This window comes from Neophocaena asiaeorientalis, unplaced genomic scaffold (assembly GCF_003031525.2).
Source record: "Neophocaena asiaeorientalis asiaeorientalis breed wild unplaced genomic scaffold, Neophocaena_asiaeorientalis_V1.1 scaffold86, whole genome shotgun sequence".
Classification (NCBI taxonomy): domain Eukaryota; kingdom Metazoa; phylum Chordata; class Mammalia; order Artiodactyla; family Phocoenidae; genus Neophocaena; species Neophocaena asiaeorientalis.
In genome coordinates this window covers 5,880,858-5,904,468 of record NW_020175039.1, presented here as the reverse complement: position 1 = coordinate 5,904,468, position 23,611 = coordinate 5,880,858, and the positions used below count along the sequence as shown (strand labels likewise).

The 23,611-nt window shown below is 52.7% G+C and overlaps 1 protein-coding gene across 1 annotated transcript in view; it reads left to right on the top strand.

Annotated features, from left to right (window-relative positions):
* The first annotated feature begins 4,233 nt into the window (after positions 1 to 4,233).
* The window catches only part of VIL1 (villin 1), a 26,429-nt gene continuing 7,051 nt past the window's right edge, over positions 4,234 to 23,611 (top strand). The window contains exons 1-18 of the mRNA XM_024763170.1: positions 4,234 to 4,342; positions 9,189 to 9,274; positions 9,610 to 9,684; positions 10,635 to 10,831; positions 12,231 to 12,339; positions 12,513 to 12,623; positions 14,361 to 14,563; positions 14,678 to 14,756; positions 14,979 to 15,077; positions 15,824 to 15,977; positions 16,545 to 16,645; positions 16,737 to 16,874; positions 17,477 to 17,635; positions 18,640 to 18,819; positions 19,405 to 19,550; positions 20,208 to 20,352; positions 20,784 to 20,972; positions 22,516 to 22,584. Coding sequence (XP_024618938.1) covers positions 9,200 to 9,274; positions 9,610 to 9,684; positions 10,635 to 10,831; positions 12,231 to 12,339; positions 12,513 to 12,623; positions 14,361 to 14,563; positions 14,678 to 14,756; positions 14,979 to 15,077; positions 15,824 to 15,977; positions 16,545 to 16,645; positions 16,737 to 16,874; positions 17,477 to 17,635; positions 18,640 to 18,819; positions 19,405 to 19,550; positions 20,208 to 20,352; positions 20,784 to 20,972; positions 22,516 to 22,584 — 2,229 coding nt within the window. The 5' untranslated portion in view covers positions 4,234 to 4,342; positions 9,189 to 9,199. The remainder of the gene's footprint in view (positions 4,343 to 9,188; positions 9,275 to 9,609; positions 9,685 to 10,634; positions 10,832 to 12,230; positions 12,340 to 12,512; positions 12,624 to 14,360; positions 14,564 to 14,677; positions 14,757 to 14,978; positions 15,078 to 15,823; positions 15,978 to 16,544; positions 16,646 to 16,736; positions 16,875 to 17,476; positions 17,636 to 18,639; positions 18,820 to 19,404; positions 19,551 to 20,207; positions 20,353 to 20,783; positions 20,973 to 22,515; positions 22,585 to 23,611) is intronic.

The following is a 23,611-nucleotide window of genomic DNA, read 5'->3' as shown; positions in this document are numbered from 1 at the left end:
TGCATATAACTTTGTATGCATATGTGTATTAATTTCATCCTTGTTGGTAATAGCAAAGCACTTGAAATAACTTCAGTGTCCAAAAATAAGGGACTAGTTAAATAAATGCCGCTGTATCTATAGCAGAGAATACTATATAGTGATGAAAAACAATGAGGTGAAACTATCCAAGCAGATATAGAATGATCGCCAAGGTAAACCAGTCAATGAAACAAAGCAAGATTCATAGCAATGGTGATGGTGTTTTCCCACTAACGAGAAATATAAAAGTAGACACAAATATACGTATATAATTTTGTATACTTCCATAGGGTACACAAGAAATGGGAATTGTGGCTAATTGTGGGGAGCAGAGCTGGGGGACTGGGTGGGAGTCATTTAAGATGGGAGGGACACGTTTTATTATATATCTTTATATTTTGAATTATTTTACCAGGTACATTTATTAGTTTTTAAAAATCAAAATCGATTTAAATTAAAAACAGCTTTCTAAATATATTATCAAAGATAGAAATCACAAATTCCATTTCTTTCCTTCAAACAGTCATTGCATGCCTGCTCTGTACCAGGCACTAGGGTACAGCAGTGAGCAAAACAGACACTGTGGGAAAAACAGACATTAACAAAGTAATTACAAAATAATATCACAAAAGGAGAGGTAGAAAGTGGTAAATAATCTGAAACTTTTGTTCTGCCAGTGCCTGGAGATGACTTCTAATTGCCCCAAGATTACCCTAATATGACCTCTAATTGTAAGGAGGAAATGTGCCTTTAAGGTGGCAATATCTGGCAATCACCACCGTAATCAAGGGATCAGACTTCACCATCACTCATGCTGAGACAACTTGACGTTATATACCTCCTGATGCCAGACAGTGTGAAGTACACAGCAACACTTTTGACCACGCTGCACAAAGTGTGGTCCACCGAATGGAACATCAGCACCATCTGGGAGCTTGATAGTAATGCAGAGTCTCAGGCCCCACTCCAGACCTATAGAATCAGAATCTGCACTTCAAATAGATTCCCCAGTGATTCTTAAGATGTTACAGTTGGAGAAACACTGTCCTTTTTCACATATTCTTGAAAAACTTGTTTAACCAGGACCTACCAAGCCTGTAGAGGTACTTTCAGTTTGTGGGAAATACAGGAGGAAGAGAAACAAATTTAAAAATACACAAAGAGGGGCTTCCCTGATGGCGCAGCGGTTGAGAATCCGCCTGCCAATGCAGGGGACATGGGTTCGAGCCCTGGTCTGGGAAGATCCCACATGCCGCGGAGCAACTAAGCCCGTGTGCCACAACTACTGAGCCCACATGCCACAACTACTGAAGTCTGCGCACCTAGAGCCCATGCTCCGCAACAAGGGAAGCCCGCGCACCGCAATGAAGACCCAACACAGCCAAAAATAAATAAATTAATTAATTAAATAAATTTTTAAAAAAATACACAAAGAAAGACAAATCCCAGTGTGAACACTACAAGACACTGCCCTTGACTCAGGTAAGCCCATGTCATAGAAAAAAGTAGCAGGACTCTTCTAGATTAAAAGATACTGAAGAGACATAACAATCAAAGGAAATGCATGATCTTGATTTGATCAAGAATCAATGAAACCAGGTGTTACAGTCCTCCTGTGGACAACTGGAGAAATCTGATTATGTATTTCATGGAAGATGATATTAGAAATAATTGTTAATGTTCTCAGTTGCAAAAATCGTATTACAATTATGAAGGAGATTGTTCTACTTCTTAAGAGATGTACGACAAATATTTTGAGCTGAAGTATAATATCTCCAACTTCCAAATATATCTATATAGCAAATGTTAATTCTTGAGTCCATGGGTGTTTATTATTATACTACCATACTATTATTTCTACTTTTCTATATGTTTGACATTTATCAAAATTAAGAAATTGGAAATAATTTTTAAAAACATATGTTCTCCTGACTTCCCTTGTGGTCCAGTGGTTGAGATTCCATGCCTGCACTGCAGGGAGTGGAGTTCAATCCCCGGTTCAATCCTTGGTCGGGGAACTAAGATCCCGCATGCCAAAAAAAAAAAGTTCTACCCCAAAATTCTAAGGCTAAGTTAAAAGGCAAGCAATAAATTAGAGAAAACTATACCATAAATTGCAAGCAGGTTACCAACCTTAATACATTAAATATATAAACAACTCCAACAAATCAGTTAAAAATCCACAGAAGACATAACCTGTATATACATATTTAAGCTGTATCACTCGGCCTGCGGGATCTTAGTTCCCTGACCAGGGATTGAACCTGGCCCCAGCAGTGGAATCACCAAGTCCCAACCACTGGACCGCCGGGGAGTTCCCCAATAAATATATTATTTAATGGTCTATCTCACTGGTAATCAAAGAAATATAAATCGACACAAAGACAATTTTCTTTTGGACATTCAAACTGACAGAAATTTTCTTAAAAGCTGGAGTCCAGTACTGGGCAAACAGGCAAATGCCTGTAGTGCTGGTGCGACTATAAATTAATGCGATTTTTCTGGAAGGCAACTCGCCTGTTCACATCTTCAACCCAGCAATCCCACTTTTAGGAGTTTATCCTAAATAAATAATAATGGATACAATCTATTGGCAAAGATTTAGGAATAAGAATACTTATCACAGCATTCTTAGTAGTATCAAGTAATTGGATATAATTCGAAAGTCCAATGATGAGCTATTGCTTACATAAGCTATGCTATCTATCTAATGGGTTATCATGAGACAATTAAAGTGACACTGCCAATTAGCATGTAACATGTCACAGTAAAAAGGATATATATGAAGACCGATAGATGATAGATAGATATTATATACATATAGTACACACACAGCATATGTACTGGGCAATAACTTGAAAGAAATACTCCAAAATAAATTACCCAGACTTATCTCTGTAGTGGAATTATAAATGAGTTTTTCTTTTCCTTTTTGCCTGTCTGTATAATTGAGTGAACATATACTTTTTATTCACGCAAAAATGTGTTTTGTTGTGTTTTTCTGCGGTACAAGGGCCTCTCACTGTTGTGGCCTCTCCCGTTCCGGAGCACAGGCTCCGCTCTGGATGCGCGGAGCACAGGCTCCGGACGCGCAGGCTCAGCCGCCACGGCTCACGGGCCCAGCCGCTCCGCGGCATGTGGGATCTTCCCGGACTGGGGCACGAACCCGTGTCCCCTGCATCGGCAGGCAGACGCTCAACCAGTGCGTCACCAGGGAAGCCCTGTTTTTTAGAAACAAAATAACACCTGCAGTGTGTTTATTCCTCTTATCAAACTGTGCGTGAGCTCACATACACACCTGCACTGGAAAAGAAAACTAAAGGAGAAAGCAGGGACACGAGGGGAGGGTGAGAAGCAGCATGGGTGTGGGGGGGTGGCCAGGGCCAGTGAACGGTGTGCACACAAGTGTACATTTGGTCTCTAGAACTCTTGGGAAGGTGTGGTCAGAGGAAGCAGCTGCCCTCACCCAGCCCACTTCCGCGCACCCTCCTAAGGACCACAGTTCAGAGGTGACAGGAGAACTTCTGCAGCAGTGGAGGTTGGAGGCAGCTGCCCAGGGTGCTGAGTCGGTGGCAACACCGACCTTTGAGTGAGACCTGCTTCCTGAGGGGGCTGCGCTCCTTTCCCCTTCTGAGTGAGAAGCCCCCCAGGATCAGGTTCAGAAATGGAAGCTGTGGCTCCTGGGAGAGAGCAGCAGAGCAGAGTCCAAAGACAACGGTTTATGGCGGCTCATAAAAACTCCAGGTGGAGCCAGCGCGTCTGAAGAGGGAGGCAAGAAGAGCACTGTGCCCCTCTGAGCGCGCGACCTCTAGGGGAGCCAGTGTCCCATATGTCCTGCAAGGGCCCTAAGTCTGAACACCTGGCCCTGAATCCCTGGGTCCAGGGCTCCTCCACCCCAGGGCCACTCCCCCAGGGAAGGAGGGAGGACGGCAGTGCCGGCTCCTCTGGGTGGAAGGGAGGAAGTGTCCAGGTGCCCCTATCTTTCCTGGCAGATGCTGTCCACCTGCATCCCATCCTGCCTGGGCCCTGGGCAGAAACGCATCCCATCCCTGGGCACCTGCTCAGGAGCCAAGGGTGGGGCACCTTGGCTCTGGGCGTCAGGCGGTCGCTGGGCTCCTGGCTCCCAGGGACCTGGCGGGCACCTGCCTCCCCACCCCCTCACCCATCCTCTCTCTCTCTCTCTCTCTCTCTCTGTCTTCCCTTATATGGTGAAGGCAGTTCCTGGGGTGTGTGGGGGGGAAGGGACAAAGGTCGCTCTCCTGCAACCAGCCTGCCACAGCTCCCTGAGGTCTCCCAGGTGGCAGCTGCCTCCTCCAGACAGGTAAGGCCACCCTGTGGGGACACACGGGACCACAGGTGGTGGGAGAGGACAGAATGGGGTCCCCTGCTCCTGGCGGGTAGCCTGGGGCCTCCTGCAGCTCCTTGGCGCGGGTGTGAGGGAGGCTTCGTTCCCTGGAGAGTCTGGGAAGGGCAGGGAGCCCAGTGTGGCTTCCGGGGCCTCCAAGGGAAGAATTGTGCAGCTTCACCCCAGACAACTGCTCTTTCCGATCCCCACTTGCCTCCAGTCCCCACCCCACCTCAGGTGTCACCCATCCCCGCCCGACTGCCCTGGACTGAGGAGTATCTGGGGACTTCTAGATGTAAAACCCTCCAGTCCTGGGCAAACCGGGACTAGCTGGTCACCCTGACCTCACGCTCCCCCTAACCCCCGCGCCCACTGTCTCTTTGCTCATTTCTTCCTCATCTGAAACGGTTTCTTTCTCCGTGTCCCCATTCCCTTGACACTCCTGGGCCCTCAGGGCTCTCGTCTCCTGGATACTAGGGTGTGAACAACAGCCATCAGGGATTGAATGGGCAAAGGCAGAGAGGCGGCAGGGGACTGGGGGCAACAGGACCCTGGCCCCTGGTCCAGGCTCAGCCACCCTCGCATGCACCTCTGCCCCATCTCTCCTCTACCAGGACCCGTCCCGTTAGCCTCACCAGGCACTGTGGCTCCATTCAGCTAAAATGGGGTGGGGGGAGGTGGGAGCCAAGTCCAGGTCAGGATCTTGGGATGTACTGACCACCTGCTTCCCAGGAAGCCTGTTCAGGCTCAGGGAGAGGCAGAGTGAGCAGGCTGGGGGCTGGGATATGTCCACTTCCTCTGCTCTCACGGGCCTAACAAAGCAGGAGGGTGTCCTTTGTTTGGGAACTGCCACATCTCTGTCCCGCTGAGAACTGCATGACTAAGAATGAAGATCAGTGACAGCACTCTGGGGCTCTCTGGAGCCCCAACTCTGAGGGCAACAAGGCAGCAGTTACTAAAGGAAAGATGGGACCTGGGGGCAGCAGGAGCCCTAACTCCCTCCACGGTCCCAAGAAGGGCCATCCCTTCTATTCTGCGGTTCAGTCTTTCAGCTCCAAGAGTATTTATTGAGCACCTACTATGTGCTAGGATCTGGGGACTACAGACAAATGTGTCTAGGTCCTTGACCTTGGGGACCTCAGACTTATAAACAGATCCTCTCGTCATCATGTGGTCAGGGGTCCAAGAGAGGCATCCGGCCAGGATGCCTTGGAGTCCCTGAGGAGGGCTCTAGTCTAGCTTGAGGATTCCGGGAAGGTATCTTGGAAGAAATGAGATCTAAATTGAGTCAAGAAGAGCATGTGAGTGTTGGCCAAGTGAAGACAGGTGGCGAGGGCACTGGAAAAGAAAACTAAAGGAGGGACATGAGGGGAGGGTGAGAAGCAGCATGGGTGGGTGGGGGGTGGCCAGGGCCAGTGGACAGTGTGGTGTTACTAGAAGCAGAGAGAGGCGGGGGGTTGTTGAGGGCAGACTGGAGAGGCGTTCAGGTGGACAGAAGGGCCAGAGAGGGAGGGGTCCAGGTTGCTGCACCAATGGATGGCTTTGGGGTCTGGGAGTGTTGGTGCCCTTCCTCGAGGTGGGGACAGAGGAGAGAGGGGACCAGGAGTGAGGGGGGAGCCAGTGAATTCAAGCTGAGTGAGAAGACATCACATATCCAAACCCAGGGCTGTGCTGTCGGCATTGGGGCAGCATGGGACCCATATTCCTCCCAGCAGTTCAGGAGAGACTGGAGGCTGGGGAGGACCAGGGGGGCGGGCCAGAGGCATCTGCCCTGACCAACGTCGACAGGGCAGGAGCAGTTGGCAGGTGCCCTTGGAGCATGAGTCCCCCTCTCGGAGCTGCCCTCCCCAGAATGCCCTTCCTCACCCCTTCCCTACCCCTTCCCTGTTCAAGCTGCTGGAGGTCCCCAGTCCTGATTTTTCTCTAGGGAGGGAGAGCCCCAGCTTTTTCAAGCCCCTGCTTGCCAGAGTCTCCACTGCTTTGACGGACAAGAAGAGCCTCATCTTGTCTACCCTCTATTCCTCTTGCTGTTTCCTCCTAGACTCAGAGCATGTCTCTGTGGGACTTTAAATATTTATTTACTTAGTTGCACCGGGTCTTGGTTGAAGCAGGCGGGCTCCTTAGTTGTGGCTCCCGGGCTCCTTAGTTGTGGCACGTGAACTCTTAGTTGCGGCATGCATGTGGAATCTAGCTCCCTGACCAGGGATCTAACCCAGGCCCCCTGCATTGGGAGCACGGAGTCCTATCCATTGCACCACCAGGGAAGTCCCCCTGGTGGGACTTTAGAGATCACCTAGTTGTCGACCACCCACCTCATAGATGAAGAAACACAGCCATGTCTGTACAGCTAGTGAGGGTCAGTCTGTTTTGGTGAAAATAGGGATGTTGACGAAGGTGGTGATTGAAATAAAACAGAAAACATTTTCCTCCTTTGTACCCAAATTGGTTCAACTGAACCAGGAGTCCTGGGAGCCCTGGGGTCTCTGTGGGTTGAGAAATACCTCATGGAAGAGGCCCTGGCCGACAGGAACATCAGACAGGACCCAGGCACAAGGGCTCCTACATGTGCAGTGCTGGCTGTTGGCAGGTGGCCCTGATCTGTTGGAGGGGGCGCTAATCAAAGGCTGGGCAGGGAGACCTTGCCCCCAGATTCCACAATGCCAAGGAGAGGGGTCACCCTTCAGGACTTGGAAGAGGGAGTCTACCAGCAGTAAAAGACCAGGTCATTTTTCCAAGGGGTGACTCAGACTCCAGGTGCAAGGAGAGATTAGATAGATTCCAGCTGTCAGTGCACGGAGGTAGGGGCCACATGACCTTTCATTTATATTCACTGATTCAAGAAGCATTCATGGAAGGCAACTCTATGCAGGACTGGGTGGTAGGTTCGGTGGGGAATGGGGTGGCCTCCAGCCTGGGAGGGAGGGGCAGGAAACCAGGGACAAAAATAACCGGGGACAAGTGGCTCTCCTCCTTAGCTCATCAGAATCACTGGGGAGTTTTAAAAGCACCTATGCCCCGCCTCCCAAAAGGCAGAAAATAAAGTACCCAAGACTGGGCCCCACCCAGGCCTAATTAAATTAGAATCCCTGGGGATATGGATATATCCTAAGCATCGGAGCATCAGTGTTGTTTAAAATCTCCCTAGGGAGAACGGAGCGAGAAGCATGCTTCTCAGGGACGAGACTGGCTTGCCAGCGCACTGATTCTTCTGAACTAAGATTTGCAATGCAGGGGGCGAACGTCCCGGTGTTTTTTGTTGTTGTTGTTTAGGTTCTAATTTGTCCCCTCTCCGGTCCTGATTACTGTACTCAGCAGATTTAGATGGCGTGGACTTGAAATAAAGCACCTTTGTGTTTAAAAAAAAAAAGCTCCCTAGGTGATTCTGATAAGCAGCTGGAGTGGAGAACACAGCTACAGGTCAAAGGAATAGAGCCACGACAGGTACCATAAAAGGAGACTGGGAGAGATTTCTTGCTGCTCAGTGGGTGGTTCACATTGGAAGGATTCACTCATTCATTCATCCATCCATCCACTCAATCACTTTAACCCACACGCCCAACCAACCACCCGACTACCCGCCCATTCATCCGTCTGCCCACGCACCCACTCGGCAAAGTGTCAGCGGTGCTACATGCTGGTGACACAGTACCGAACAAACAGACACGGTCCCGCCCCATTTCGTGTGGGCTACCGGAACGGTAACTGCAGGGTGTCTGGAGCTAGCAAGAAACAGGAAGCTGCTGCATACACTTTTCTTTTCTTGTGGTAAAATACACAGAACATAAGATTTACCATTTTAACCACTTTAAAACATACAATTCAGTGACATTCAACACATTCACGGTGTTGCACAACCGCTACCACTATCTAGTTCCGGAATGTTTTCATCATCCCAAATGGAAACTCCACGCCCACTAGGAGTCGCTCCCCATTCCTCCCTTCCTCCCAGCCCCTGACAACCACTAATCGCTCGCTGTCTCTATGGATTTGCCTGTTCTGGACATTTCATATAAATTCAATCATACAGAACCTGGCCTTTTGTGTCTGACTTTTTTCACTGGGCCTAAAGTATTCAAGGTTCATCCACGCTGTAGTGTGTATCATTTTTTTTCAGCTGAATACCATTCCATTGTGTGGATAGACCACCTTTTGTTGATCTGTTCATATGGACATTTGGATTGTTTCCACCTTTTGGCTATTGTGAATAGAGCAGCTGTGAATTTCGTGTACAGGTTTTTTTTGAACACCTGTTTTTTTCAGTTCTTTTGGGTGCGTACTGTTTGGGGCTAGATCAAGAAAGAAGGCCTTGATTGCCAGGCTAAGGAGTGGGGGGAGACTTTTTGCAGCAGGCGACGCGGGCAGGTATTTAAACAAGAATGACAAGATCAGAGCTGGGTGAGAAGGCTGGAGGATGGGCCCCTGGCCAGTCAGGGCCCAGGGTGGGGAACCTCCCCCAGGTCCCTGAGCCCTGGCCTTGGGGCACTGTCGGGCTGGGCTGGAAGAGCGGCACTGAAACCGACGCAAGCCCAGGCCTTCTTTTTTTTTTTTTTAATATTTATTTATTTATTTTTGGCTGCGTTGGATCTTCGTTGTGGTGCGTTGGCTTCTCCTCGCGGTGGCTTCTCTTGTTGCAGAGCACGGGCTCTAGGCACATGGGCTTCAGTAGTTGTGGCTCATGGGCTTAGTTGCTCCGCAGTATGTGGGATCTTCCCAGACCAGAACTTGAACCCGTGTGCCCAGCACTGGCAGGCGGATTCTTAACCACTGCGCCACCAGGGAAGCCCCCATGTCCTCTTCTTACTCTGACACCACTTCTCCCCAGGCTCATCCACCATGACCAAACTGAGCACCCAGGTCAAAGGCTCCCTCAACGTCACCACGCCCGGGGTGAAGATATGGAGGATAGAGGTGAGGACCTGCCTGGGCACAAAGGGGGCTCTGCAGGACTGGGATGGACCAAGGGAAGGGAGAGCCCTGGGATTACTGACTGTCCTCCATCCTGCCCTGCTGGCATGCGAGCCGCTGGTGCCTGTCCCCACGTGCCATCCCCACCCCCTCCTCAGGCATCGGGCACATCCTCTTGCTCCTTTTCCTCCCCACCCTCCTCACATCCATTCACCTTGTCAGTTTCCTCATGCCCTCTTCCTCCTGGCCTTCCTTTCCTAACTCTCCATTTGGTTAAGGGAGGCAGGGAAGCTGGGGGTCCTCGGTGGTTGACCCTCTGACCTCCCTTCCCTCCCTAGGCCATGCAGATGGTGCCTGTTCCTTCCAGCACCTTCGGCAGCTTCTTCGATGGTGACTGCTACGTAGTCCTGGCTGTGAGTGGGGGATGGGCAGGGGAGGGGGCCGAGCAGAGAGCAAAGCTCACAGTAGCAACACAGAGGAAATTTGAGGCTGGGGGCAATGGGAACTGCCACCTAACTTCACCCCAGGACAGCGTTCACTGGGTGTTCCCAGCCTAGAGGTAGCTCTGCAGGGTCAGAGATGTAAGAGGCTCTCCCTGCCCTTGGGCTGTGAGCTCCCAGCTGGGGTGACCATCTGTGGATTTACAGTCTTGGGGGATCTTCTGAACTGGTGGGATGTCACCCTACCTTGAGCCCATGTTCCCAAAATCCGTAGTCAACTTCATTTCACCTTCTCGGTTTCTTCCACATCCTGTATTGTTAACGCATTTGTACTTTTCCTTATATTGATTCACTTTTAAAATTTAAATCCATTTATTTAAAAACTTAATATCATTATCATGAATGGAACACAGTGTCCCGTGTCACAAACAGAAAGTAGCTATAAAATATTTCCATAATCAGGGACTTCCCTGTCGGTCCAGTGGTTAAGACTCTGCGCTTTCACTGCAGGGGGCGTGGGTTCGATCCCTGATCTGGGAACTAAGATCCTGCATGCCCGGTGGTGTGGCCAAAAAAAAAAATTCCATAATCATTTCATATATACATTTCATTGTATACCACGCAATCACCTATCAGACCTCTGATGGCCTGTGCACATCACTTTGGGAAATGCTGTAGTCCAACCAAGTTATTTCCAAGGTGAGATGAGGAAGGCCCGGGTCGGGGAAGCCACTTGCCCCATGTCTCAGAGAGTCTGACAGAACTGGGGCCACGATGCAGGGCTGCTGACCACCAGTCCCATGAACTTCCCCCATGCCAAGCTCCCCTGTGGCCCAGGCCCCAAGAGCTTGTGAAGCAGGGAGGCACGGAGAGGGCTGTGGGAGCCCAGGGCCTCAGGTACACTGGATATGCCCTCTCCCTAGATCCACAAGACAGGCAGCAACCTGTCCTATGACATTCATTACTGGATCGGCCAGGACTCGTCCCAGGATGAGCAAGGGGCAGCTGCCATCTACACCACACAGATGGATGACTTTCTGAAGGGCCGGGCTGTCCAGCACCGCGAGGTCCAGGGCAACGAGAGCGAGACCTTCCGAGGCTACTTCAAGCAGGGCATTGTGTACGGAGGGGCGCGCTACAGGCTTGGGAATGGAATCAGGGCTGGGGAGGGACACCAAGGCTGGGGGGCAGACCTGGGGCTGGAAAGGGAGACTGAGGCTGTGTGGGGAGCCCATGAGAGAAATTTTTGTTCACCTTCCTAATCTTCCACCCCCATTTCTGCTGCTTCCCTGTCCTTGGTCTTCATCTCTCTGAGTGTGTCATTGGCTGCCCCAGAGGCCATTCTGAAATTCTGTAACTCTGCATACCATGAATTTTTGTAAATCAACCCCTATTTGAATGTCCTGGAGAGCTCAGCACTAAAGGAGGCCCTCCAGGGCATCATATCAAGTCTCCCCACTGGCCAATGAGCATATGACTGCTCCTTCTTTCTCTGAAGAATTCTTTCACACTAAAATCCAGATTTCCAGCTTTTCTTGAAAAATCTGAAGTTCTGAACTCCCGGCTTTTCCCATGGAAACACACAGTCAGGAGCCAAGTTGCTACTGACCTGTAGGATAGGCCAGGATTTCTCCAGTTAGCCAGTCCCCACCCTTCCCTTTTGTCTTGCTCTCCTTCTTTCTACACTCACAGCAGCAGTCCACTCCTTTGAGCACTTGAGGTGGTACCTCTCCTGGCTTAAGTCTGCTTGGGCTGCCATAGCAAGATACAAAAAATACAAAATCCAAAAAATAGACTGGGTGGCTTAAACAAAAGAAATTAGTTTTCTCACAGTTCTAGAAGTTGGAAAGTCCAAGATGAAGGTGTCGGCTGATTTGATTGCTGGTGAGGGCTCTCTCCCTGGTTTGCAGATGGCCACCCTCTCACTGTGTCCTCACATGATGGAGTGTGAGCAAGCTCTCTAGTGTCACTTCTTATAAGGGCACTAATCCAATCATGAGGTTCCCACCCTTATGACTTCACCTAGACCTCATCTAATCTATTACATCCCAAAGGCTCTGTCTCCAAATACCGTCACATCGAGGGCTAGGGCTTCAACATACGAGTTGGGAGGGGACACAATTCAGTCCATAGCATCTCCCCTCTTTCCTTCACTTCAGTCCCCTGTCCTTAGAGTCCTATCTGGTCCTTCCACATTACCACATTACCATGCACCCATCTTCGCAGGGCTCTCAACAGGGCAAAGACTAGGGTGAGGTGAGCGAGGCATCTAGGGTACAAACTCCAAAGAGGCACTTACTGCCAGGGTCATGCAAATTGAGGCAATAGACCGACCTTGCATGACCCTGAGAGTGAGTGCCTCCTTGGAGTCTGTGCCCGAGGTGCCTCCTGCACCTCCCTAGTCCCAGCCCCAGCCCTCAAATGTCCCCTGTGGCAACCAGGGACCCAAGATCTGGGAGGACGGAGACTGATCACACCTCCCAGTCCACTCCCTTGGGTCAGTTCACCCCTCTTCACAGGATCCGGAAAGGGGGTGTGGCTTCTGGCATGAAACAAGTGGAGACCAACTCCTATGACATCCAGCGGCTGCTACATGTCAAGGGCAAGAGGAATGTGGTGGCCAGAGAGGTGGGCATCAACCAGGGCCCTGGGCGTGGCCTCCTCCCCCTGCTCCCAGCCTGGGTGGAAAGCAGAGGCTGAGGAGGGGTGAGGGGCAGAGAAGGGGTGGGGAAGAGATGATGGGGGATGGGGGTGATGGATGGGGTCTGAGTGGGGTCTGTGCCTGCCCCATGGCTCTCCAGGTGGAGATGTCCTGGAAGAGTTTCAACTGTGGGGATGTTTTCCTCCTGGACCTCGGGAAGCTTATCATCCAGTGGAACGGGCCAGAGAGTAACCGCATGGAGAGACTCAGGGTAACCCTGCTGGTGCACCACCCCTCCCCACAAATCCCACCCTGCCCCGACCTGCTCCTGCACCCAGCACCCAGCCTCCCTCCCAGTCAAACTTGCCAGACCGCTGCCACACCCCAAGCAGCCCCCATTTCCCCAGGCATCTCTCCCCTGACTTTCCAGGTTACTGTGTTTGAAGGTGGATCTGAGTCTTCACGTGTATGGGGAGAGCTATGCATGTTGGAGTTCGCGTGTTTGTACCCTGACTGACCCACTCAGGCCTAATGAGTCCCTGCTGTGTGGCAGACCCTGTGCCAAGCATTGGGCATCTGGTGGTGAATGAAATGGGCAGCACCCTGCCCTGGCTCTGGCCTCCAGCTGGCTGTCCAGTGGAGAAGACAGACATGGGGGGCAATATTGGAGAAGTGAGGGGTGGGGAGTGTGGCGCTGGGGTCTCTGAGAGTTCTAAGAAGGCTTCTAGAGGGAGGCAGGAGAGAAGTGGCTGGCAGGGAACCTCCTAGCTCAGCCAGAGCACAAAATGAGGGCTTTGGGGGGCTTGGAGCAGAGGATGGGTGGGTCTCATAGGACATGTTATGTGGTCAGATGTCTGTGTCAGAGGGTTGAGTTTTGTTCTGAGTGTCCGGAAGGCCGTTGAAGGTCACCCTGACTATTTATTTTTTTGCGGTACGCGGGCCTCTCACTGTTGTGGCTTCTCCCGTTGCGGAGCACAGGCTCCGGACGCACAGGCCCAGCGGCCATGGCTCACGGGCTCAGGCGCTCCGCGGCATGTGGGATCCTCCCGGACCGGGGCACGAACCCATGTCCCCTGCATCGGCAGGCAGACTCTCAACCACTGCGCCACCAGAGAAGCCCCACCCTGACTTTTGAGAAGCGAGAGGGGGTGGAGGGTTTGAGGGCACACAGGGAGCCCCTCTGGCTGTCTGGGTGAGGAGCACAGCTGGGAAGGTGGAATCACGGGACTTGCGTGTCAGATTGGGGGTGATGAGAGGGGGCGAGGCAGACGTCAAAGGATGTGCTTTCTGTGGGGATGGATGGAGTCCCACTTCCTGAGATGGGAAGATCAAGAAGCAACAGAGTTGGGGAGAAAATCAAGAGTTCGGTTTGGGACATCTTAAAATGGGGCTATCATGGGAGTTGGAGAAATAGGATGAAAACAGAGGGCTGGGCAGGAGACAGATATGGACCTGAGTGCAGAAGCCTTGGGACTGGGAGAGAGGGCCTGGTGGGGAGTGGAGAGAGAAGGGGACCTGGGTGGAAAGGCCAGTAACTGAGTAGTAGACGTTGGGCAGAGGAGGGTAAGCCAGCCCTGTGTGTGAGTGTGTGTTTGGACATCTGTGTGAACACGTGAGAGACTGCTGTGTGTGTGTGTGTGAGTGTGGATGTTTGGGCATATGTGTGAGTGCATGAGACTGAGACTGTGATCTTCAGGGCTCACCTCTCATGCAAAACTGTGAAGTAAAATCACAAATTTCAAACAATGTCAAAAACGAAGGTCCCAGCAAGTCCCCTCCAGACCCTCTCCTGCCCAAGAGGAAACCTGCTCTTCCTGGGGTTTTTGCCTGGTTTCCTCACATGCACCTAAAAAGCCTGGTCCCCCATCAAAAGGGAAGGGCCGGGCAGGTGCCTCCCCCTTGGGGCTGCTGTAGGGGGCTGGGCTCTCCAGGTGTGGTTTGGGGTGGCAGACACTGCCCTGTCCCCTGCCCCCCGCCAGCCTTCACGGGTCCCGGGGCCTCCCTGCAGGGCATGACCCTGGCCAAGGAGATCCGAGACCAGGAGCGGGGTGGACGCACCTACGTGGGCATAGTGGACGGGGAGGATGAGAAGGCCTCGCCGCAGTTGATGGAGATCATGAACCACGTGCTGGGCCAGCGGAAGGAGCTGAAGGCCGCCATGCCTGACGCGGTGGTGGAGCCGGCACTCAAGGCCGCCCTCAAGTTGTACCAGTGAGTGCCCGGCTGCCTCTGGGCTCCTCTTGACCCTGGGGGACTTCCTTGGGGAGGATTCCCCAGGCGAGGGCCCGGGACCCCCCTTGTCTATGCCGCACTTTTGTCCTGCAGTGTGTCTGACTCAGGGGGAAACGTGGTGGTCAGAGAAGTCGCCACATGGCCGCTCACGCAGGACCTGCTCAGTCACGAGGTGAGAGGGTCTGGAGGCCGCCCCCAGACCCAACTCCCATCACCCCCCTGCCTGCCGCCTGCCCACTCTCCCCCAAGTAGGAGAGGCGCCAGGGGCCTGGGGCGACTGTGGAGGAGGGGGTGGCGTGTGAGGGAAGGTGACCTCGTGTGCCTGCCGCTCCCCCAGCCCAGCACCGAGGGCGCCCTCAGGCTCTCACCCTGCGTCCTTCTCTCCCGCCTCCAGGACTGTTACATCTTGGACCAGGGGGGTCTGAAGGTCTACGTGTGGAAGGGGAAGAATTGCAATGCCCAGCAGAAGAGGGAAGCCATGAGCCAGGCACTGGTGGGCCTGGGCGTCAGGGAGGAGAACTTGGAGGAGAAGGCAGAGAAGCCGACTCCAGCAGGGAGAGGGCAGCGGGGTCAGGGCCACGCACAGCCCCAGGCAGAGGCCAGGGAAGGCTCCGAGCCTGATTTAGCTCCAGGGGGTGTGGGTATCTGCTTTGCAGCCATCTTGGCGGGTCTCTGCACGCTGCATAGCCAACCACCCGGCAACCTGGGGGTCTCTGCAGAATGTGGGCTCCCACCTCCAGCTTGGCTGGGACAAGGGAGGGAGAAATGAAGGCTGGCCTTCCTACAGGTGGGGGTTGGGTCAGCATGGGGCTGGGGCCAAGTCAGAGTTTGGGGTCCCTGTAGGAGTTAGAGTCAGTAATTCTAACTGGCTTGGGGTCAGTGCTGGATTGGGGGTGGGGTTCAAGGTTGGAGATGGAGGCTGGGATCAGGTTTGGGTCAGATTTGACCTTGGGGTTGGGGTCAGAAGTGGGTTTTGAGGTTAGTAGTGGATTCAGGGTTGAGGTCAGAGCTAGGTTGGAGGTGGTGCCGAGTTTGGAGTCTGGTTTGGCCTTGGGGTGGGGGTCAGAGCAGGGTTAGGTTTGGGGTCAGCTTGGGACTGTGGTAAGATTCTGGTTTGGGCTTGGGACTGGGGTAGATTAGTGGTTGGGTCTGGTTGGGGTTAGAGCCAGGCTTTGGCTTTCACTAGGGGGTGGGGACTGGGGGAGGGACACAGGCCCAGCCACCTCCTTGTCTTCCCAGAACTTTATCAAAGCGAAGCAGTACCCACCAAGCACGCAGGTGGTGGTGCAGAATGATGGGGCCGAGTCAGCCGTCTTTCAGCAGCTCTTCCAGAAGTGGACAGTGCCCAACCGGGCCTCAGGCCTGGGCAAAACCCATGCCGTGGGATCCGTGGGTGAGGGTTGGCCCGAGGCAGGGTGGGACCAGAAGCCAGGCGCGGGGCCCAGAGAGCACAGACCTGTCTCCTGCCCTCCTTCCTGAACACGCCTCTTGCATGTGCACTTTCACCCTGGCTCTGGACGCCCCAGGCAGGGTGGGGACACAAAGGGACTTGGAGAAACTCAAGGGTTGTCACAAAAAGGGAGCTGAGAACAGCCTGACTTTCATTTGGAGTGGGGTTGGGTCTCCCTGGAACCCAGAAAACTTTAGTCTCCCAGACAATATTTGCTGAGGGCAAGCTCCATGCCAGGCACCTGGGGGAGGAGAAAAGGGTTTTCCTTTCTCTGGCTGCTCTGGGAGGCCCCAGTGAAGCATGAGCCTTACTGGAGGGAGATATGGTTCTGTGTTATAACTCTGCCACTCTCTAGCTGCATGACCTTGGGTCAGCTACTGAATCTCTCTAGCCTCAGTTTCCTCATCTGTAAAATGGGTCTAAGAATTGTAGCTTCTGCTCAGGGCTGTTGTGAGAACCTGGGGGAACTCAGATGGTGACACTGGGTATCGTGATTCCCCCTCACTCCAGCTAGGGTGGAACAGGTGAAGTTTGATGCCACGTCCATGCACGTCCAGCCTCAGGTGGCTGCCCAGCAGAAGATGGTTGACGATGGGAGTGGGGAGGTGCAGGTATGGTGAGGGAGGAGGGTGGCCCGGGATGGGTGGGGTGGGGTTGGCAGAGCCTGTCCTGGACCTCACACTAGCCTGGTACCCGCCCCAGGTATGGCGCATTGAGGACCTAGAGCTGGTGCCTGTGGATTCCAAGTGGCTCGGCCACTTCTATGGGGGCGACTGCTACCTGCTGCTCTACACCTACCTCATTGGCGAGAAGAAGCACTACCTGCTCTACATCTGGCAGGTCAAGCCCCACCCCACCCTGTCCAGAGCATAGCCAGCTCAGCTCCCCCTCCACTATACCCAGGCCAAGTGGCCATTGCGCTTGAATTGAATATCTCTGGTGATGGGGATTTTCACCCCTTTTCTATCTTGGAACTGCTTTGGCTGTGAGATCCCACTGACACTGAGTATCCCCACTCACAACCCTTTCCCCTTTTGATTCTCTGAGTCTCTCTTCCAACTCCTATTCCCTTTATCTGCTCTGACTGTGGGTTTCTATGTCCAGATGTGAGGGAGCAGGGAGAATGCTTGGGTGCTGGGGTTGAGTGGTGTGGTAGCCATAGTGTTTCCCTGAGAAAGGTGCAGTAAGCGGGAGAGGAGGTTTGGGGTCAAGGCGGGTCAAGGGTGGACTGGGGCTGGAAAGAGATTAAGTGTGGGGCTGGGATCAGAACTGAGGTCTGGGTCAGGTGGGGATTTCAGCTGTGTCCGGGGTGGGGCTTGGTGGGGAAGACAGTTGGTTTTGGGGCCGGGCAGACTTGGGGATGGAGTTGTGGCTAAGGCTGGGGACGGAGTCAGAATTGGGGGCTGTCCTCATCCTACCCTTTCCATCCTGCTCACCCCCAGGGCAGCCAGGCCAGCCAGGATGAAATCACAGCCTCGGCCTATCAAGCGGTCATTCTGGACCAGCAGTACAACAATGAACCAGTCCAGATCCTGGTCCCGATGGGCAAGGAATCACCTCACCTCATGTCCATCTTCAAAGGACGCATGGTGGTCTACCAGGTGTGGCTGCTGGACCGGGGTGCCTGGCAGTACCGGCAGCTGAGGAGGGGTGGGCCTCCAGGAGATGGGGAAGGGGACGTGTGGTGGGAGCGGGGCTAGGGTGAAGCCCATTCTCCCTAGGAGAGGACTGTTTGAGGCTCCATCATCTATGTGGAATGGTAATAGAAACAGCAATTCAGTATTTTTAAAAATCCGTTTGATAAACACTTAGCACATAACATACAAGTACTGTTTCTCTCTACACCCCTACTCCTTGGGCCCTCTCCATGAAAAAAGGAGTTACTGTGGCTGGATCTGCCTAACGATGGACCCGTCTTAAATGCACTGGCGCCTTCTGACATAATGAAATAGCCGTCTCTTGCATTCCTTTAAGCAATAATTTGGTTATTGAGCACTTACTAAGCATACAGCCCTCTGCAAAGCACCAAGGGGGAAAAAATGCCATGCTAATGCTGTTTACCATCTTGCTGGGCAACCAGTGAACCAACAGGCCAAGGCACTGTGTGCTTAAATGCCAGAAATATGTTGCATTCAAAGGCAAGCACGCATACAGTAATCAGGGAATAAGCATAGAGTCCATGATGGAAAGGGGGTTTGGAGGAGGTCTTGACACTGGGGTCAGAGTTGAAGAGCTCAGCAGAGGTAAGACGAGGGCATGCGATGCAGGGGCACAGCCAGGACAAAGGCCCAGAGGAAGGGCGCCGTGGGGAACAGTGAGAAACTGGCCAAGCTACATGGAGGGTTTGGAGAGAGCTGAGAGTGACTCTGGAAAGGAAGTCTCCACCTTCAACATCAAGGGCTGTGCTGAAAGCTGGGCTGTAGTCTGTAAGCCGGATGAAGGTTTCAGGCAGGGAAGCACCTGTGACCAAAGCAATGTTTTGGAAAGACTATAGTCTGGTGATGGGGTAGAGGACCAGGAGGGGCAGCAGACCCACCCAACCTCTGTCGCCCCTCTAATCCCCCATCACCTTTACTAAGTTACTCCTGCCCCTCTCTCCCTGCAGGGAGGCACCTCTCGGGCTAACAGCGTGGAGCCTGTGCCCTCCACACGGCTGTTCCAGGTCCGGGGGGCCAGCATCAACAATACCAAGGCCTTTGAGGTCCCAGCCCGGGCCGCCTCCCTCAACTCCAATGACGTCTTCATCCTCAAGACCCAGTCTTGCTGCTACCTGTGGTGTGGGAAGGTGTGTGCAGGGTCCAGCGGCCTCCCCCTCCCCGCGTGCGTCTTGGCAGTCCCCCAGCCTCAGAGCAGCCTCCCCGTGTGGGTCAGGGCAGGGGCCTCTTGCCGGGTAGGCCCCGCTCTCAGGTCTCCCTGATGCCTCTAGCCCTGCCTCGCTCCTTCGCGGCGCTGGGTCTGGCCATCCTGATTCTCTGCCTCTGTGTCCGAGTAGGTCTCTCTCATTCCGTTTGTCTCTGGACACCCATGTCTGTCCCCGTGTTGCTCTGTCTTAATGCCTTGGGCTCTTTCACTCTCCCCGTGCCTGTAGCTGCCTCCGCATTTATCTCTGTCAGGAGGACTCAGTCTCTTGGAGACTTCCTCCTGCCCAGTAGGAGTGCAGACTCTCTTGTCTCCTCTGCCATCCTTTGGAGCATCAAGGACAGAGGAGAGGTTGGGAGAACTGCCCCTGCCTGGGCCGTGTGCGTGGGCCCCTGATCCAGGAGAACCTCCCAGACCTGGGAGCTCTGGGCCAGTGAATGTGGTGGGAGGAGGGGGAGGCGTGGCACTGGAGATGGGCTCCCCCAGCACAGCCGACCCCCCCTTTTCCCAGGGCTGTAGTGGGGACGAGCGGGAAATGGCCAAGATGGTTGCTGACACCATCTCCCGGACCGAGAAACAAGTGGTGGTGGAAGGGCAGGAGCCGGCCAACTTCTGGATGGCCCTGGGCGGGAAGGCCCCCTATGCCAGCACCAAGAGGTAACTCCCAGGTCCCTCGACCGCCAGCTCACTTTGCAAGGCTGGAGAGCCTCCCGGCATCTCCACCCGCATGGCCCAGAGCCTGCAGCAGGTACGGATTGAGAACTCTGTGTGCCAGGCTCTCAGGGCTACCAGGTGAGTAAGGGGCAGCCCAGGCCCTTGGAGCCTCTCAGGCACTGGGGCTGTGTCTGTGCTGCTTACCATGGAATGTCGGGGGCCTGGTGGGGGTATTTCCACAGCCATAGGAGGCAGCTCAAAGAGAGGGGCAGGGCTATAGGTGTGCCCTTTGGGAAGAAGATGCCAGGGTCCCAGCAGCTCCTGTCCTTCCATGCTGCCACAGGACCCAGATGCTGAGGAACACAAGCTGTAAACTCTCTTTTTCTAAAGAAGGTCCATGATCCACTATTCCCCAGTTCAAAAGCAAAAGGGCATGTACTACAGTAGCAGCAGGAGGAATAGAGGGAAGATATCAGGAAGAACTTCCTAACAGAACTATAGAAGAGCCACTGAAATGTATGTCCTGGAAGATTGGTGTGAATTTCTCCCTTGGAGAGCTCCTGGACTCTTGGGAGGACGCGGGAACTTTTGTGTGATCAGAAGAAAGAGCCTTTTCCTAGGCGACAGGCTTTCCAACGTGATCTCCTCTCCACCTTGCAGGCTGCAGGAGGAAACCCTGGTCATCACTCCTCGGCTCTTTGAATGTTCCAACAAGACCGGGCGCTTCCTGGCCACAGAGATCCCTGACTTCAATCAGGATGACTTGGAAGAGGATGATGTGTTCCTGCTAGATGTCTGGGACCAGGTAGGTTTGAGGCCTGGGGACCTCCCTTCCCACCACCTCAGTCCCCAGAGCCAAGAAATAGTGGCTTTAGGGATGGGTAAGGTTTGACATTTTCTTGGCTCCCAGATACGTTCTCCCTGGGAGTGGTGTTATGAGCCCAAGAAAGAAGAAGGCAAGTAGAGAGGAACATGCCTAGAGGGACTGCAGGGCAGGATGTATTCTTCTCCCAAAGTCCAGTTCATTTCATGAGGCAAAGGAGTGTTTTTGAGGGTCTTAGGCTCTGGAGAGGCTGGGAGTCACACATCTGCAGAATATCTAAGTAGAGGGCATCTGTCCAACCTCCATTTTCAAGGCCTGATGAGGCCTGCCCAAGGCCAGGGGCCACTTCTGGACATCTGAGCCTGGGGGAGCCGAGGGAGGACAGGAAGGACTGACTCTGGGATGCTCCACAGGTCTTTTTCTGGATTGGAAAGAATGCCAATGAGGCCGAGAAGAAAGCTGCAGCCACCACGGTGCAGGAATACCTCAAGACCCACCCCAGCGGCCGGGACCCGGAGACCCTCATCATTGTGGTGAAGCAAGGACACGAGCCCCCCACATTCACGGGCTGGTTCCTGGCTTGGGATCCCTTCAAGTGGAGTGTGAGTGTCCCCAGCCCACCTGCTCCTTCCAGCCCAGTGCATCCTTCATGGCACATCGAGGGCAGGGTGGACTCCTGGCTTTTCTGTTCATTGTGATGGACGACCTGTGATATATCTGTCAAGGGGTTTGAGGAGACTTAGAATAAACAGTAAGGCTGCAGCAAGACCATTAAGGCCCCTGGTGAGGGAGAAGAAAGGAAATCTATCAAAAACCTAGGCTAATGACAGTGTCTTGCTTGTGCACTGGATTTAGCTGAAAGCTCTTGGACATTATTGGTAAGAGCTGTACTGATTATTTAAATGTAAATTAATTAAAATTTGCATTTAAATTGATTTCTTTAAAATTAAAGAATTGATTTCTCACTAAATTAATGAATTAAAGAATTAAAATTAAGGAACTGATTTCTCACTAGTCACATGTGGCTGGTGGGTACCATATTGGACAGCACAGAAAAAGAACATTTCCATCATCATTGCAGAAACGTCTATGGCACAGCATTGGTGGGTCCTCTGAACATGTCAGTTCTAAAGGAAAGTGTCTAAAGACGGATGTCTCCTGGCACTAAATTCTAAGGAAAATGGGTCCTATACGTGGTCCTTAGCTGAGGGACAGTGAATCAGATTTCCACAGGATTTCCTAAACTGGTCTCAGATAGAAGCAGCGGGCAGCTCCTCAAAACGGAACCCTAGTGAATGTTCTCTGAAGGACGGAGGAAGGCTAAGGTAGAATGAATGTTGGCCTGGTGGCTTTGGGTACTTGAAATTGACACAACAGATGAGATTAGGGAAACAAAGCTTAGATTAATTTCCTCAAATGTGTTTAAACAAATTCAGTGTTTGATGAGCTAAGTTTAGTCTTGATGATGGATTCAAACAAATCCCAAGGCGGCATACCTAGACGCCAGAACTTCTCAAGTCCAGGTCAGTGTCCCAAGTCAACAACTCTGGCAGGTCTTCCCCCACCTCAAGTCTGTGTGGCGTCTCTCTCAGACTCATTCATTCACTCACTCAATCGTTTATTCATTCACTCATTCATTCAGTCAGCAGAACTGGAGCTCATAATGCGCCATGCTTGCTGCCAGGCCCTGGGGATGTGGAGATGGGGTTCCCCATGGAGCCAAGGTCCCCTTTACTCCCTTTACTCCTCCACGGTAGGGTCCCCTCCAGGCTCTGAGAGGAGCCCCTCCAGGGTTCTCCAGGACCCCTCAGTCCCCCAGAGCCTACACAGTGTGGGCAGGGGTCTCAAGACTGTGTGCGGCTGCTTAGACCCCGAGGGTGGGGAAAAATCGTACTTTCCGTCCCCATGTTGGGCCAAGCAGGGCAAATAGCCCCCTGCCCCAGCCTGTTACCCGTCAGCCCTTCGTGCTCATCCTTACCATCCAACCGCCTTTTTCAGGGACGTCCTCCATGCTCCCCCTGAGCTCCCTCATCTCCTTCTCACCCCCGGGCCCTAGGCCAGTCTTCTTTCAAAGCCTGAAGGAAAATGTTCTTCCGTCTCCTCTGCTGAGACCCAGGTCTAATTTGTTACTTACTTTACATGCAGAACACCAAATCCTATGAGGCCCTGAAGGCGGAGCTTGGAAACTCTGGGGACTGGGGCCAGATCACTGCTGTGAGTACGGGGCAGTTGGCGGTGGCCATTGACAATGGTCAGACCCGTGAGAGCTGAGAAAGCTCCATGGAAGATGCCAGGGTCCTCTGCTTCCTTTCCATTGTTCCCTCCCACTTCTCCTAGAAGTTCTTCTTGCTGTTTAACTTCAATGGCTCTAGCTGTTTTGTCTCCTCCATTCCCTAGTGAAATGGTTCCCAAATTTTATCATGCTTAAGAGTCTGGGTGATGGGGAACTAGGGGATGGGGGAAGCTTATTAAAATGCAGATTCCAAGGTCCCACTTCCCGAAATTCTGGTTTGTAGAGTTGGGCTGAGACCCAGTAATATGTGTATTTTTCACAAAGGGCCCAGGTAATTCGAGGCAGGTAGTCCGCAGATCACACTTGGGGAAATAGTGATTTCTCTACTGTCATCACCCTGGGGATCCCTTCTCTGGGTAGAATAAACTTTTCCTTCGATGTTTCAGTTAGTTCACGGAAATGTGTTCCGCCTACAGGCCTAGGATGTGGAAATATGAAATCAAAGACGTTCACAGGCCTGTAGGGGAAACAAGACCACGTAGACTCTGCAGAAGTGTGTCCAGAGCATGAGAGCAATTTCCCAAGCACGCTGGGTTATCAGCAGATAACACGTGTGGCCCCTCAGCCTCACCCACAGGCTGGGAACCCTGTGGCACTCAATAAACCCTTCTTGGTTGACGAATAGTGCAGGCGGGAAAGCATAGATAGATAGGTCAAGGCTAAGTGAATTTACGGATGACGGTTTCACAACAGATAAGAGAAAGAGGGTCATAAATGTCCAAGGTAGACCTCGAACATTAGGGTAGCCATGGAGGAGTTCATAAGTCATAGAACAAAACAGTCATCTTACACCAACTGGCTTTGGCTGAATACAATCCGCCAAGCTTTAGCTCATGGGTCCTGTCCAAAGTGTCATGTTTTTATGAGTGTGTGTGTATGCGTGTGGACAGTGGGAGGCACGGGTCATGGAAGCCTTCTTCTTCTTCTTTTTTTTTTTTTTTTTTTTTT